The 16,184-nt window shown below is 39.9% G+C and overlaps 1 protein-coding gene across 8 annotated transcripts in view; it reads right to left on the reverse strand.

The window, feature by feature from the left end:
• Positions 1-16,184, reverse strand: part of TMEM266 (transmembrane protein 266) — an 87,395-nt gene that overhangs the window by 25,514 nt on the left and 45,697 nt on the right. For 5 of the 8 annotated variants that reach the window (XM_075099962.1, XM_075099960.1, XM_075099961.1 and 2 more), the window contains 3 exons: positions 7,034-7,090; positions 5,163-5,301; positions 3,533-3,648 (listed from right to left, as the gene is read on the reverse strand). In XM_075099962.1, the coding sequence (XP_074956063.1) occupies positions 3,533-3,648; positions 5,163-5,301; positions 7,034-7,090 (312 nt within the window). Of the gene's footprint in view, positions 1-3,532; positions 3,649-5,162; positions 5,302-7,033; positions 7,091-12,460; positions 12,517-16,184 lie in introns of all 8 variants that reach the window. The other 3 variants (XM_075099963.1, XM_075099964.1, XM_075099965.1) reach the window with 2 other exon arrangements.

The following is a 16,184-nucleotide window of genomic DNA, read 5'->3' on the forward strand; positions in this document are numbered from 1 at the left end:
ATTCCTTTTCAGGTGATGCCAGAGGAAAAAAGCAATCTTCCCTGACTGGAATTTGCATGTTAATGAAACTTTGGAACTTTGCTTTGCAATTTAAGTTATTCTGATAAAACAATACCCTCAGCAATATACTCTGTTCATATTTTTATAGTAATTGCAGAGGTACTTTTTTACCTTTTACCTTTACCCATTGCTTGAAATCCCTGTTACTGTGATTGTTAATGTTTCTCATGTTTTGTGAAGTCCTGTACAGCCATCTCAACCCTTTCAGTGTTTTCTGCCTTGACTGCCCTCATACTCCACTCCCTTTAGATAACTACTTTCTTGGCCAATGGAGAATAAATAAAACAGAAAAGTATTCAAACAGTTTCAGTGGGGCACTACAGAGAACAAAGCGGTGGTCCATGCAACTATAATTTCTAAAATATATCCTGGTTTTCAGATGTATGGCTAGCCAAAAATTAACATCTGGAAAAAGTTTTTGTGTTTGCAAAAGTATGTCTCCAATGTCATTCAAGGATGGAAATGTACTTTATAGTTGTGATACCTTATCACTGGCCAAAAGAACATACAACTGACACAAGAAACAGAATTCAGAAAGTAAGATGAAGGGAGGTTGCATCTTTCCTGCTTTTATTTTTTTAAAGCAGGAACTCCATTTTGCCTGTCGTGTGTTAAGTACCAGCCTCAAAACAGGCGGGCATGGGACTTCTCAGAGAACTGGCCACCAATTATTTTTGTTTTAAATCCCAAACAAAACAGGTTATTTTTTCCCCCAATTCTTCTTCAGAAATAATGAATATTTTTTCTGAAACTTTCATAATAATTTCATCTGCAGAAGATGCCAGACCTTGAGGATGTCAATCCCAATTGCCTGACAAGCGGCAAAGCAGTAAGAAACTGAACACAGGGTCTCAGAAAAGGAAGCGCTGGGAAATCTTTCTAACAGGAATGTTTTCAGCCCTGTCTATAATTAGTAAATAAACACAAATCATCAGTGTGGTCACAAAGATACACGCTCAGGATGACTGACTATCTACATCCACTGCTGGGATGTAGACAATCATGGTGGCTTGCCCATTCTTCCCACTTGGGCTGGCACTGGTGGGCCCCAGCGTGTATCTGAGGCAACAGGCCAACCCCTATGGGCAGTTCCCAGCTATCCCATCCACCTGTGCCAGAGGTGGTGCCGTACGGACAAGGCAAACTGGGACCCCTCCCTGCCAGTGCTCCAGATTTGAGAGCAGCCAGACCACCATAGGCAACCCTTCATTCAAAAACACACACGTGCACACTTAAACTCCACAAAGGACCAATCCTTTAAAAAGGTCAGGAAAGATGATCAAATGAAACAGCAAAAACCTGGCAGAATTTTAGACATTAAATACCATTAGGAGACATTTGTCCCACCAGATACTGTACACAATGTTAATGTGGATATTATAATGCTGATGACTTGTTCTCAACTGAATTACGAAGCTATTAATTTACGAAGGAAGGATGCAGTACTTGTGTCAATGTCTTATGTTGCTAACTGTAGCAAATTAGTACATTTACCTCATATTATACAGCTGAGACATTTCTTTGGCAGGAAGTCAGGACAGTAAAATAAGAGGGATTAGTATGCTGTCATTTTTGTGTAGTCCATATTTTTCCATAGCTGGTGACACTTGAAAGCTAGGAGAGAGCCTGCTGTTTTCACGATTTACTCGTCTACCAATGCAGTATCTCTTTGTGCTTGATGCACAGCTAATGCTGTAACCATCAGAACTCATATGAGGGCTACTATACTCACACATTTTGCAAGCCAGGCATGCATATATGGAGTACATGGATCAGAATGGAGAGTGGCAACAGCTGCTCCTGAACCCCACTTGGGAAAACAAACCCATCTTTACTCAAAGACTATGAAATAGTAACACCAAAAATTGTTTAGAGATTGAGAGTTTATCTGGCTGCATAATACATTTACAAAAATGAATGTTTTCAAATTTATGATTGTAAAGAATTTTAGCTTAATAGCATGGTCTGACAGACTACTGCAACAGGACTCAAGAAATCACTGATTTGCCTAATGCGTTTAGTCAATGGATAATCTGTCCCCTGTAAAATGGGGTATATACCATTTCCCCATTTGTTTCACAACTATGACAGAAGCATTAATCACAATATCATTATGCAATGTTGTGATGAAGAGGACTGTACTTTTGCCACTGAAGATACTTACATAGTTGGAAGTAACTCATTTTTGGCAAAAGTCAAACCTAAGGTTTAGAAATTTGTTATGGTTAACACAAGAGACTGTCAAAAACAGCATTATGAAATGGCACACACTGTCAACAGGTCTTCCAAATGTATCCCATAGATGAGGCAACATAATGCCACCAAGACTTCTTTACAGAATCCTAGGTTGAGATTCAGGAGACCTGGAACTAAATCTAAAAGGCCATTTGGGGACCTAAATACTAATGGTTTCACAAGTATTTTAGGTTCCTCGGTAAAAGATGGGCACCTAAATCCCTGCTTCAGATTATGTACCTTTTGGACAGTTGGTCTGTTCCAGGACAAGTTCCTTCTCCTCCTGTCTGCTCGGTCCTTCAACTTTTTGACTGATTGAGACATTCAGACTTACAGGTCTCCTCATTGTGTATTTGAAAAGCACCTACCACAAGTGGGGAGTTGAAGCTAGAAATCTCCAGGCTTTATTTGGACACCTTATAGTTATCCTTACAACTGAAACAAGAAGTAAGTCACTTGGGGAATCATTTCATTGTGGCTTGATGGTCACCAGAATGCCCCACTTAGCCTGGGTCTTAACATATATACCTGGTTTCTACTTTAAAGGAGATTATTCAAGAACTCATCTGCATGAAACAAACTGCAAAAACTCCTGGCTCATTGTCCAATCAGTGATTTTACACCTTTTTCATGTAAATATATTCATTTGAGATATTTTAAGCATCACGTTCCCTTACCTCAAGACTGAGTCACTGACATTTCGGGGCCTGGGAAGAATTTTAAATCTTCACTTGCTTCCTCCAACTAGAAGCTTCTATTGCAATACTTTGAGTCTGCCAAAAGAGTCTCTGACTGACCTACAGGGAAGCTGCCTTCTGCATTTAAAGCAGGGAGATTCATTAGCTTTCAACTGCATATACTCTTCCTAGGAATACGGCCGTAATATACCTGCAGCCTCCAACCATGGCAATAACTTTTGCATGTTCTTAATATTATGTTAAGCTATTTGTACTCATTCAATAAATTACATACTGGAAGCGTTCTTCTTCCATTCTTCACATTTGTTTTCTTCAGCTAAAAAACATAAGCACAGCAGCAGAGGGAGACAACTACTGTTTGACAAATAGCATGCTGATAATATCCTGGCTGCAGCTAATACTTCCTTAACTCTGAGACTTGCCACCTTACAGCAGAAGGCCTAGTGATATTTCTCAAACCTTAGCTTGCAGCGAAGTACATGAACTGTTTGATTTGCCATGACAAGCTATCCGTAAATAAAGACATAACTGAACTTTACCCCTTGTTCTTGGCAGATCTGGGTTAGTCTTTCCAGCTGTTCATCTTGAATAACCTTTGCCTTCTCATATTGCTGAATCATCATCTCCATCTCCACTTTCACTGGAAGGACATAGGCTGGAAAACACAAATAAGCACTTAAAGTAACCCAGCTTGATTTCTTTTTTTTTTTTAATCAGAGGGAAAGCCTTTACAGACCAGAGAATGTCACCCCTTTCACTTATATCTAGAGAACCAGAGTATTTCTTATAGAAATAGCACTAGAGTATTTCTTCTGGAGCAGGATTTCTAACATGTGAAATGCAAGTCATCAGCAGGGTCCAGATCTTGTTTGGTCAGACCTCTATTTGCCTGGCCGAGATGAAATGCATTCCACATGCTCTTCCTAGCTTCTGCTCCACTAATACCCATCTTTTCCAGTGTTTACCACAGATTTCCTGAACTGCTGGTAGGATTTTCTGCTTAAAGTTAGGCCCATCCCCTCTAAAACTGAACAGCAGGGCTTCCTTCGGAAAAGAACTATTCCAGAGCCCTAAGCATTTAATTCCTAGACTTTGTGGTAAGAAATAAGTCCTTAATGGAAATAGCAGACTAAGAAGGACATTTTTAAAAAACAAAAAGTCATTTATCTTCTATTGCTTTTCAAGCTACAGCCCAGTTTTCAATAGGTCTTCTGTATGTCTCTGGAAATTTTCCTCTTGTCATAACTATGGCACACTCAGACTGATCAGCAAACCTGTTGAATGCATATTGCAACACTTGGTATTTTCTGAAGCCACGTAAGATCCTGAACTTTTCTTGTACACTTCAATCAGAGGGCTATGAACTTGCCTCAACTCAGAATACAGTGTATTCCTGGGCATTTAAACCCAAAATAACAACTTGACTCTGATCTTTCACACATGAACAAAGTTACCCTTCATTTATTCCTTTTCCACCTCTTTTCCCTGTAACCTGAAATGCCTGAAATCACTGAACACAAAGTAGCCTACACTAAAGTCCTTGCTTCTGGCACAGTCACTGGTTCTGCTGTCTGCAACTTTGACTTGCTGGGGTTTTCTTATCTCCCCTGGTGCTTCCCCACAGAGGTCTGTGCAAAATAGTACCGATACATGCTTCATTATCATGCTGTACAAAATGCCAGCATTGCAGAAAGCACCTTCAGCATGGAATCCCCAGGGTAAGAAAATGCTCCTGGGATCAGACATAAAAATTATATTAAGACAAGAACTTGGAAAATAAAGCCCCAGGACAGAGCTAGCTGTATGGAAATGGGGAGGGTTCAGCAAATATCAGAAAAGCAGATTAGAAGCAATTATTTTGCAGAATCAAATTACATCTGGTGGCAAAAGACAGGAAGCAGGTCAGGGCATTTACTTTACAGGATGTGAAGGTGTGTAACAGAAAAACAAACAGATCAATTATAGAGGCTTGTAGTAAACAGGAGATACAGCCATGAACTTGAGACTTACTCTCCTCCATGGGAGTAATAACTCTCTTCTGTTCAGTACTTATTTTAAAATGTAAGAGAAAAGAGAACAATAGAAACAGTGGTGGCAGATTTTAAAAAAATCTCTTTTTTCTCAGCCTGCCAGGTAATTCTTGGAGCCACAAACTGAATCACCACTTACCATCAATGATCCTCTTCACTCTCCATATTCGTAGTGTGATAATAAGGCTGATAGCATCCCACGGGCTGCTGGGGCCATTAGCAACTGTTGAGGCCACCATAGGTGCCAAGGACAAGATTATGACAGCACCATCAAACACCTAGAGAGAAATCAGTTTTTCCAAACTCTTCCAAAAGATCATAACCCTGCCATTCCTGCTTGGGGTCTTGAAGGGCTCCCACTTTGCCCAAAAGAAATGCAATTATGGTACTTATTTGGAAGGGATATGACAGGTGGCCAAGCCCCAGAAAGACTGCATCCTTTTTAGGTAGCCCAACAGAATTCCTTAGTGCATTTTATGAGGTGAGGAGAGACAAACTGTGGTGGGAGGGCAGAGAGAGAGAAAGGTATTTGGAAATGCTGGCCAAAATCCCCAAGCAGAAGTGATGGACTAAATACTATTACAGCCAAAGAGTTTTATTATCATTGGTATTTATTACCTGTTACTTGGCATAATGCCATCCCAAAAAAGGATACAGTTCCTGCTCATAGATATTACTGTCTAAATGAAGAGATCAAGAGACAAGTAGAAAAAGATGGAACAAAGAGGCTTGATGGCTCTTGGCCATGTCTTGACTACAACATGTGTGTGGGAACAGCTGTGCATCAAGACAGAAAGACTCCCTGCTCTCACCTTTATTGGGCAGCTAGGTTTTCAAGGGTTTTGACAACTGGGACTATTCAGAATGATTTGTATAACACTGGTTGCATTGTGGATTAGATCAGAAAAGGCCATCGTGCAAAATAATAGACAGAAATGCATGAGTACATTTCAGAGCAAACTGGCAATAGTGTTGTGTCTGTCCTCCACCTGCCTAGCAGGGTAGAACAGAATACCATGTTCTCATTCCTACTGAGACCCGTCCCAGCTGCCAAAGACCACTGATTAATGCCTTGCATAAGGAGGCAGGACATAGATTTTAGAAGCATCACACATTCAGAGTTGTGCATAGCAATTCAGTGTATTGCAAAGAAACACTTCTTACTGCCACCATTTGATGGGCAGTGAACAATATCACTCCATTCCAAATTACCAAAATAAATTATCAGAAACTGCTGCATTTAGACTCAACAAAAAGAATCTCTGGATTGATAATTTAAATTTCACTTCAGTTTTTCAGCAAAACAAGTTAAAAGGTTTATAACTTTATTACAAAAATGTGCAAGCCTGTAGATTCACTTAAGCTCTGAGAAAACCCAAATTTTCTTCTGGTGCATCCTGTGCAGTATTAGTCTATCAGACAGTAACGAGAAGGAGCTTTTAATTTCCCTGATCTCCAGATTTCTGCTCAGATTGCGATTATATGTTACTTACAACACATGCATTCCTTATCTGTCTCTGTAATAGTATACACATTCTACCTCATTTCTGAGGTACAAATTACAGTGTTTATCGTTTTGCCAAACCATTATTTTCTATCAGAAAACTGCACACAATTTTTTAAACCAGTTCTAATTTAAATTTGATTATGGCAATTGGGTTACACAAGTCACATGCCAAATTTTACTCGTATTGCTCATTATCTCAGGGTAACAGTATCAGCAGTTAGACTAGCACAGCTCTAGCAACAAAACAGACACGTAGAGCAAAGCCCCTGCAATCCCTTCCTTAATAAAGTATTTTCAGACGTTGCACTCCTCTGAGTCTCTTACAGAAAAAGGGACTGCATCATACAGCTATATATACATGCACATAATGAGAAGAACATGCATATTTATCTGAGTTAAAACATACTGTATTGCCTCAGGTCTATAACAAATCCACCCAAAGCAGTTCTTAATATTCTTACTGTGTCTGCCTAGAAAACCATACAAAGAGTAAGACTGCTTACCTCTACTTTGTTTTCAATGTAATCCCATATGCCAAGGACCACAATCCTCAAAATAGTCTAGTAAAATAGATTGGGGGTGGGGAGGGAGATGATGAAGGTTATTGTAATTTTAGATATCATTTAGTCCGTTATCTATTTAGGGGATCATTTTTTGTCTTATTTAAGCATTACGCATTTCTTCTGAATACTAATGAGGATCTAGAAATAGCTACACTTATGTATTATGAAAGCAAGTATTGCTTTCCAACCACTATATTGACTCAGTGAAACTTCCATGAACAAGTTCCACGTTCAAGTGTTCATCAGTCTTTTCATCCTCCTAAAATTTCTCTTTTAGACTTGTGATATGTAAATTACCAACCCTCCCTATCCCAGCCCCCTGACCCAAGCCTATAAAAGATCCACTGCAGGGCCCCCTCAGTTCAAATGGGGGAAGATTATCTTTTCTTGCCATCTTTCATGTGCCAGTGCTTATTGTGTTCTAAGAAAAGAGGCACTGCACCCCCTTGATGCCTAAAGATACTGACGTTTCATCAGTCTAAAGAGCAAAGGCTCTTTTTCTCCCCCTCTGAAGTACAGGGCTGTTGTCTTACTATAAAATCCCAGAAAGTCATACGATAAGGGAGAAAAATATCCCTGTGATCCTCCTCTATTAAGCAAAACAGCTGTAAGTAGCATCAGTAGCTAGAAAAGAGGAATAAAGAAAGAACACAGAATGAACCAATGGTGAATTCCCATTAAAAAAATCCAATGGCATCTTCCCTAGTTTTTAACCTGGCTTTCAGAAGACAATAAAAAAATAAAAATCAATCAACCAACTCATGACTGAAATTGAATTCACATAAGAGCATAACTGATAGGGATGTTTTCTGCCAATGGCAACATCAAAGTCAGATTTTGACAGACACTACAGTCATGAAGAGTCTAACTGCAGCTGTGTGCCTTGCAAAGATCAAAATGCTACCTTCTCTGTTAAAGAACAGTCCTAATGACAGAGATCTCGTCAGGCCTATGCATGAGGGATGACCATGCCAAGAGCTGTGCAGAAAAAATTGACTGTGATGAATATATGTATCTCCTCTTCATTACAAATGCAAACATATTAAATCCCAACCAACTCTGAATTTATGCCAAACATACCGGCACTAACCAATTGCAGAACAACACTGGATTTTTCAGTACTGTTCCTATGTGTGGTTTTGCCAAACCCCATGAGCCCAATTGTCTCACTTGGCCTGGGATGACTATGCTGAGCTCTATCTTGGCACTCCAAACCTGGATAACGGCACTTAATCCTGTTTTGCAGTGGGAGTCATGGTGCTTTCAGAGTCCAGCCTCATACCATCAATGAGCAGGAAAGTGAACCAGCCAATGCTTACTTAGAAATGGCGTATGTGAAGCGTTGGCCAAGTCTGGCTGTGAAAGGGAGTCGCTAGCCAGAAGAGAAAATGCAGCATACTCTTTCCTCTACAAAAAACTATGAGACTCTACATAGACACCAAGAACTGCTAATGCTGCTGGTCTGTACTCCTAAAAAGAACATTTTACTTCCAAAGCATTTACAAATGCAGCATAAGAACAAGGCTATTCACAGTAATTTCCCTATTAACCTATATGCTCAAGGTTTATATGCAGAGGAAGAAATGCACAACAGCAGCTCCTCAAATCCCTTAATGACTCCAAATTCACCAGCATGATGTGATGTAAGCGTAAGGAGTAAGCACACACTCTGCTGTACAACCAAGGCACTCCTGCAGCCTCAACTCAGGCCCTGAGCAGAATACTTTCAGGCAAAAGCATCCTATCTCCTCCCTAAGCACCTCCCTCAATCCCCATTGAGAAGTTGCACAAAATGCTTAAGTACAAGTCACTCATGAGCCCACAGGTTCAGCTATACAGGTTAATCTGGGGTCTGCCACAGCAAGTTCCACAACAGGTAACCGTCGGGAAATGCATGAGGAAAAGTAGTGCCCTTCTTTAATGCTTGGGATGTTACTGTTCCTACAGCAACCCTGTAGACAGCATACAGAAATCAGGCTCATTTTCTTCTACAATTAGGCAGCACTTATGAAATCTAGGTCAATGAGCAACTAAAGGATGTCTGAATACTTAACACATTTACAGTAACTGATGGTGAAAATCCTTCTTCCTTTGGACAGGCGTGCACCAAGGTATTTTCACTTAAATAATAAGGCATATCTGCACAAAGAAAATAGAAACACTGTCTCACAACCCTAAATATGATTTAACATGGTGCTGTTGAGGGAACATAAAAAAGATTTCCCTTTCTGTTTTTTCAATTCCTAACTGCAGTGTTTAAATCAGAGTGTGCTACAGTCATATTAATGGGTCTGAGCAGTCCCACAGGCTGAAAGCTAGCACAAGTGTTTTCATTTTCAGTCTGCTGGTATGAATTGGCACAAGTCAGCAACGACTGGAAGGCTACTCAGCAGACATTTAATACAGTAATGGTTGTTGGTGCTACCTCTAGAAGATAGGTCTCTTCACAAAAAACGCCTTGATGATTAGCATCTTTGCTCTCAGTTAGAGCAGACACACTGTAGGACGGGAGAGCGTGAGGGCGGAATGAAACCAGAGATGCACTCTCCAGAACAAAGTGGGCACAACTGAGGGTTAAGCTTTAAAAACATTTGTTCCATATTGAAGGTCTTAGAGCTATGCACCACACATTATCCACCAGCTTACCACTCTTAAGAAAAGAAAACCCACATCACCACTGAAGTTGCAAAAGCCATGTAAGGCTTCCTTGGTGCCCTGAGTGAACCAGGCACCCCAAGAAAGTACCATGAGTGAGTCACAGACTGCGTGCATCTGGAGGCACAGATGCTGTATGCTTACTGGCCAATCTTCACCAGTGGCAACTCCAGACTAGGTTTAGCTTTCTCTACTCTCCCTCTGTACAAAGCACAAGATCATATTCACTGCTGCTGCCATAACGCTTACCCAGAGGAGTCTGAACCAAGTAAATTTGGACTTCACTGGGCAAATCTTCCTCACTGTTCAATATAATAAATACTTTGACTGAAATGAAAGTATTGGTGTTACTTATGAACAACATTTTAGTACTTTTACTAAGCAATCAAAAATATCTTCTAAACAAATACATATTGTATTTCATTGTGTACTTTCTCTGTACAGAACTTAAAAAATTAGAACCTGTAGCAGAATCTGAAAAAAAAACAGACGGAAATTAATAATCCAGGGAAATTCTTACATACTGTACATAGACCAAACTGAAAAATGTGTATGAATTAAAAGAGAATTTCAACTGTAATATTCATCACAGACAAAACAAATGTTAGTCATGACTCTACCATTTGTAGACACAAGAAACTGTAAGAAATAGGGGGAAAAAATGGAGCAGCACTGCTGTTTCCTACTGATGTGTAGGCGTCTTTCAGCACTGCAGCAAATGCACACACATAGTTTTGCACTACACTACAGGCATTCTGCTTTTTTGGACACATAGATATGAAAGCAAAATATTAAATATCAGCGTGATTATTATTCTGTTAATGGCCATTGCCAGCATGGTTTTTTGTGCTTAAAAAAAACCACTTCAACTTCCCTTGACTGGAAACCTTTTATTTAGAATGTCCTTAACATTGTTTTTTTAGTTATATTTGAAATATGTTTTTTGTTTTCTGAGAAAAAGCTAATTCATTATATAAAAGCCTGTCCACTGCACTAAAAGACAGTACATGACTGAACATATCTGTTAACTTAAGTTGGAGTAAACCCAGATAAAAGTACAATTTTAAACAATTTTCAGACAGAAATGTAATTTCAAAGCTGACAGCGTCCCTTGGTGATACACAGTTGGTTGCACAACGTTAACTGTCCGCAGTGAAGTTTATGAAGAACTGTGTGATGCTGCAGGTTTTCTCTCTAATTTTGTAGGGAAACCTGGCCAAGTCCTTTGCTGAGACAGCCATGTGAATTCCCACAATCTGCATGAGCTAGCTACATTTGTCAGCTGACTGCAATGTACATTAGGTCATTTTAAATACTTTTTTGCTTGCACAGTTAATATACAATTTACTATTCAGTGACTCGCTGTGCCAACTTAACCTGCAGTGTAAAGAAATCAAAAGGAGGCAGCACAGGAGGTGAAGCTAGCCCACCAGGTTTAGCTAACAACAAAGAAAAACTCTGCCTTTCAAGATGGGGTAGCAATAGATGGGATGGAGTGGCGTGGAAAGAGTGTCTTTAGAAATGTTCTTCCTATCTTCCACTGCCATACAACTAGTCTATCTGTTACAGAGGGTCTTTACCTCTGGGTTGTACAGAAATGCTGAAGACTAAGCTTCTGTCTTTTGGATATTATCTCACAAGCCCAAATATTTATGGAAATCTTTCCCAGTGTCCCAGTTTTGGCTGGGATAGTTAATTTTCTTCCCAGTAGCTGGCATATCACTGTGGTTTGGATTTAGTATGAGAATAATGTTCGTAACACACTGATGATTTAGTTGTTGCTATGTATATGTATATTGGTCAAGGACTTTTCAGCTTCCCATGCTCTACTGGGTGCACAAGAAGTCGGGAGGGGGCACAGCCAGGACAGCTGACCCAATCCGGCCAAAGGGATATTCCACACCATATAATGTCATGCTAGGTATATTAAGTAGGGGGAGTTGGCTGGGGGGCAGCGACTGCTGCTCGGGGACAGGCTGGGCATTGGTTAGCAGGTGGTGAGCAACTGCATTGTGCATCACTTTGTATATTCTTTTATAATCATTATTATTAATATTTTCTCTTCCTCTGCTGTCCTATTAAATTGTCTTTATCTCAACCCATCGGTTTTACTTTATTTTTTTTTAACCCTATTCTCTCCCTCATCCCAACCAGGGAAGGGGGGGAGGACGAGCGAGTGGCTGTGTGGTGCTTAGTTGCCAACTGGGATTAAACCACGACACCCAGAAAGAATACCTTGTACCCAATCTGTAATTTATAACCTCTCCGGTTTGGGCCACAGAGGCCTTAGCTCATTCACTACTTAGAAGAATCTTATTTTTCCATCTTCTGGTGCGCCTGTCCTGACATTCTGCATCAGCTGTTCTAGTGCACACTACCCCCAGGCCACCAGAGCATGGAGGAACATGTTAGCATCTTTAAACTGAGACATCCTTCTGTTTTGAGTGCATAGGCATCCTCCTCACATGGTTTCTCTTCAGTCAAGGCTCTGAAAGGAAACGTGTAACTACTGACCGCACCTCACATATTACCCAGTACAAAGCACTCCCCACGTACTGTACCCTGTAAATGCTGTGGCTCTATTAGCACACGCGGTTACATAGAAATAATTAACTGCAAAAGCCTGGTGATGCTAACAGACATGAACGCAGTACATTGTTTTTCATTGACTACAACTAATACTCCATTATACCATACAGTATCCAAACGCACCTTTGCATAAACACTGCAGTTATATTTGTTCTTACATTCTCCCATAATATTTGTTCCTAGAGAGAGAATAAGAATGAATCTTAAAATGACAGCTCTGGATAGATTTGAAAGGGCTTTTCAGGAATAGAAATGGCTTACTAGAGATGCAGTATACTACCGTAAGGTGAAAACTAGTCTTAAGCAACCTTGCATCAGAAGTTCCCTCTGGGCATGATTACACTAGTGCTAATTCTTATCTTTGAAATGCACCATGTAGAAAGTGCTGGACTGTCAGTAGCAAGAGGTGAAAGCACAGATGAAGCACCGATAGAGCACACCATGTAAGACAGGTATATTCTTGGAAATGAAACGGGCAGATTGGCATTCCAAGAAGGTGCCTAGCTACATTCCTAGACCTCTACAAAACCATTTTCCCTGGTAAATACTTTTTTTTTTTGTGAAGCAAGAAAAGTGGTTAGAAAAGAAATTTCACAGTATATTAAATATTTAGTTTTTTGCACACTAGCAAAGACGCTTAAATTTACCTCTCTGAATTATATCACCGTATAAAATCCATATCTTTTTTCCTAGATCCCACCGATCAATCCCTTTAAAAACCAAAACAGATGCAGCCAGCAATGCAGTGCATTTATGCACCATGAGAAAATTTTTGTGTACATGAAATGAAAGCAAACATCCAGAAAAGTCATCACAGCTTATGGAAGATTTATAGAATTAATAAAAGATTGTTTTCTTTCTGCTTAGCTGTTAGAAGCTCACACACACAAAAAAAATGTAACAAAAGTAGCATAATTGATGTCTCTAATGTAAAATTACCAATTTGTTATGAAAAAATACATATGGGAAGGGCATTATTTTCTCTTAGTTCTGTTCTTTGGGATGTTTTTCCTTTTTAACAGAACTCTAATAGTAGGGTCTTCCTTAGTAGATTTTATCGCTTTCGAGGATTGCTATTAACAAGGAGTAAAGTATCAGACTACTATGAACACTTCCTTTTAACAGATAGGATGAGGAAAGTCTTGGTTTTTTTTTCCCCTCCTAGAAATTAAAATCTAAAATGCACGTCAGCCATAGCTGATGAAACAAATTATCAGCTAGGACCCCAGACTTACTCTACTCAATTTGAGAACTCGTTTCTTGGACACAGACACCAGAAGACTTCATTACTCCCAGGGAAACACTTGAAGTGCTGAAAGCTAGCAGAATGCCTGAGTGCTTGGCTGACCGAAGCACATACAGAGCAATGCAAACAACTGCAATTCTTGCACGCAGTCTCATCAACCTTAGTGGAAAAGCAGAACTGAACAACAGCTACATAATCACATATTTGTGGCAATGTGATAAGACTATTAAAGTACAGGCAGACTCCAATCCACTTACCAAAACACTGTGACATTCCCCATCTTCCTTTTCTCAGCCAACTATTACCAAGGCTGAATTTGCCCTCTTGACAGGGTGTAACCCCGGCCTTGCCTTGCTGTTGGTACTGGGGTTCCCCCCAGTGTCTTTCTCTTCTCTTCTGTCTTAACATCTGGGTAACATTTGGTGCACAGACAAATCATAGTGATGTAGGTAAACAGAGACAAACATACAGAATCATCACCACTAGTAAATCCTGTTCAAATACTTGGAAAAACGCAAAAAGAGCTGATGTGCACTTGACTCAAACACAGATATTTTAATGTGGAAAGTCACAGATCGTGACAGATAATATAAAATTAACAGAGTGCAATAAATTCATTTAAGGCTTGTGGCTATAACACAAGCGTAGAGAGAGCAGGACTATCCTGTGAGAGTAGCTACTTGATTTTGTTGGCAGCTGTTCTGCTGGCATTTGCCAGCCGCTGGCATGCTTGTTGCTTTTGTTTTAACCAAGCACACAGACAGTGCCTGTTTAACTCCAACATGATAGGACTGTAATTACTTGTAATACCTTTATAGCACTAGCGTTTAATTGTCTGTACTTTTCCAAAACATTCAGATTTTGTGCTGAAAGCTTTCTGGTTTTTAACAACTTTGTATTATTTGTTCTCTAAGTCTGAGCTGAGGCCTTTCTGAAGAATTATGTATCCACACTTAAAACTAATGCAAACCAAACTACAGAATAAACATCCAAACTTAGGACATGGTAACTGGCTATGGAAACAACTCTTTCTGAACGCCAGAAACCCTGATGCCTTGCTTTGAGGAAAAAGGCACTGACTGAGGGATTAATCAACCCTCAGCAGTTGCCTATTACATCCAAGCAAACTAATGAAACCTGCTCATCTCTGGAAAATCATCTTGGCATGTATAATCACAGACTGCAAAATCTCACTGTAACATGCAACCTTATCAACAAATAATTCCAAACAAAGTCAGCTGACCCATGGTATTGGGATTCAGAGGGCAAAAAGGCACCAAAAGAGTAAGTAAATAAAATTAAAATGGATTAAAAAAATATTTCTGTGATCTGCAATGTTTGCAATATTTCATAACCTCTTGAAAAATCAAAAGTTTTTGATTTGGATGAGAAAAAATTAAACCTCCTATTTTTCCTCTGATGAGATGCATTTCAATACAAACAGATGTGCTGTTGTTCATTAAACCAACCTGGCACAAGGCCAACCCCAGCAAACCCAGTAAGAAAGGTACACCTTCATTCTTTTACAGATCTGTGGTCTTTGAAGTACATCCTGTTGCTCTGTGGAGCTACCTCTGTTGCTTTAACCAAGTGAAGCACTCTGAGCTGCAAAAGGAATCAATATCCAAAAAATCTACCCCCCTTTTGCGCACCTTACGTGGCTGCCTTGTGGCATCATTTTTCTCTAGTGTAAATTCAAACCATAATCAAATAGGTGAAGGAAGATACTTTGGAAGACAGAAAGAGATGATAAAGTGAGTGGTAAGAAGTTTATTAAAAAAATAAGAACAACAAGTAGACAAAGAAAAGTAGTTCCAAATACCTAATACAGAGAGGAGAAAAGCCAACACAGATCCAAGAGGAGGTACACCAGTCAGGCAACCAGTTTTGGCTCTGTGAAGTATTTCTATTATTGTTTTCCTGCAAAACACTTCTGAACCAGTCCATCCACCTATGTGGGTACTCTGTCTCAGCAGACCTGAAACAACTAGCTTCTTCCTTGAGACAGATGAGGCCTTGAGGGTCTGTCTGCTCTGCCACAACCAACCAACTAAAAACTGTCAGCCTATGAACTGATGTATGGAAGGCATACAGGAGCAAGGCACTGTGTCTGGGTTTGAAAAGAGTGGTTGGTGGTATAAGTGAATGAAAACAGAACCTGAGACTACACCCCAGCAGAAGGAAACCAAGGACCACAGGAGAAGTTTTTTGTGAAACAAGCTCCACAAAGCAACGAAGACTCTGTGAGCGTGCATGTGCAGCCATGTTGCTAGCAGCAGCGTTACAAACTGATGCTGTTGGGAAGCTCAGGATTACAGGGAGCTCCACGGTGCTAATCCCCACTGAAGAAAGATTCTGGGGGAGAGGGGAAAGAACTTCTTTACAGGGAACAGACTCCATCTAGCAAACCTGTACCTTTGAAAATTAGGATGTGCAATTCACAAAGGAAAGACTGCAAAATTTTTTAGGTGTTTAGATTTTTTTTTCAGTCATTTTACATGTATCCTACAAGCCACAATCACCCTCAAAGGATGGGGAAAGTAATCATATCTATTTGTGTAACTGCAGCACCAGAAGACTAGGATGCAAAGCATTCTTGAA

This window comes from Phalacrocorax aristotelis, chromosome 7 (genome assembly GCF_949628215.1).
Source record: "Phalacrocorax aristotelis chromosome 7, bGulAri2.1, whole genome shotgun sequence".
Taxonomy (NCBI): domain Eukaryota; kingdom Metazoa; phylum Chordata; class Aves; order Suliformes; family Phalacrocoracidae; genus Phalacrocorax; species Phalacrocorax aristotelis.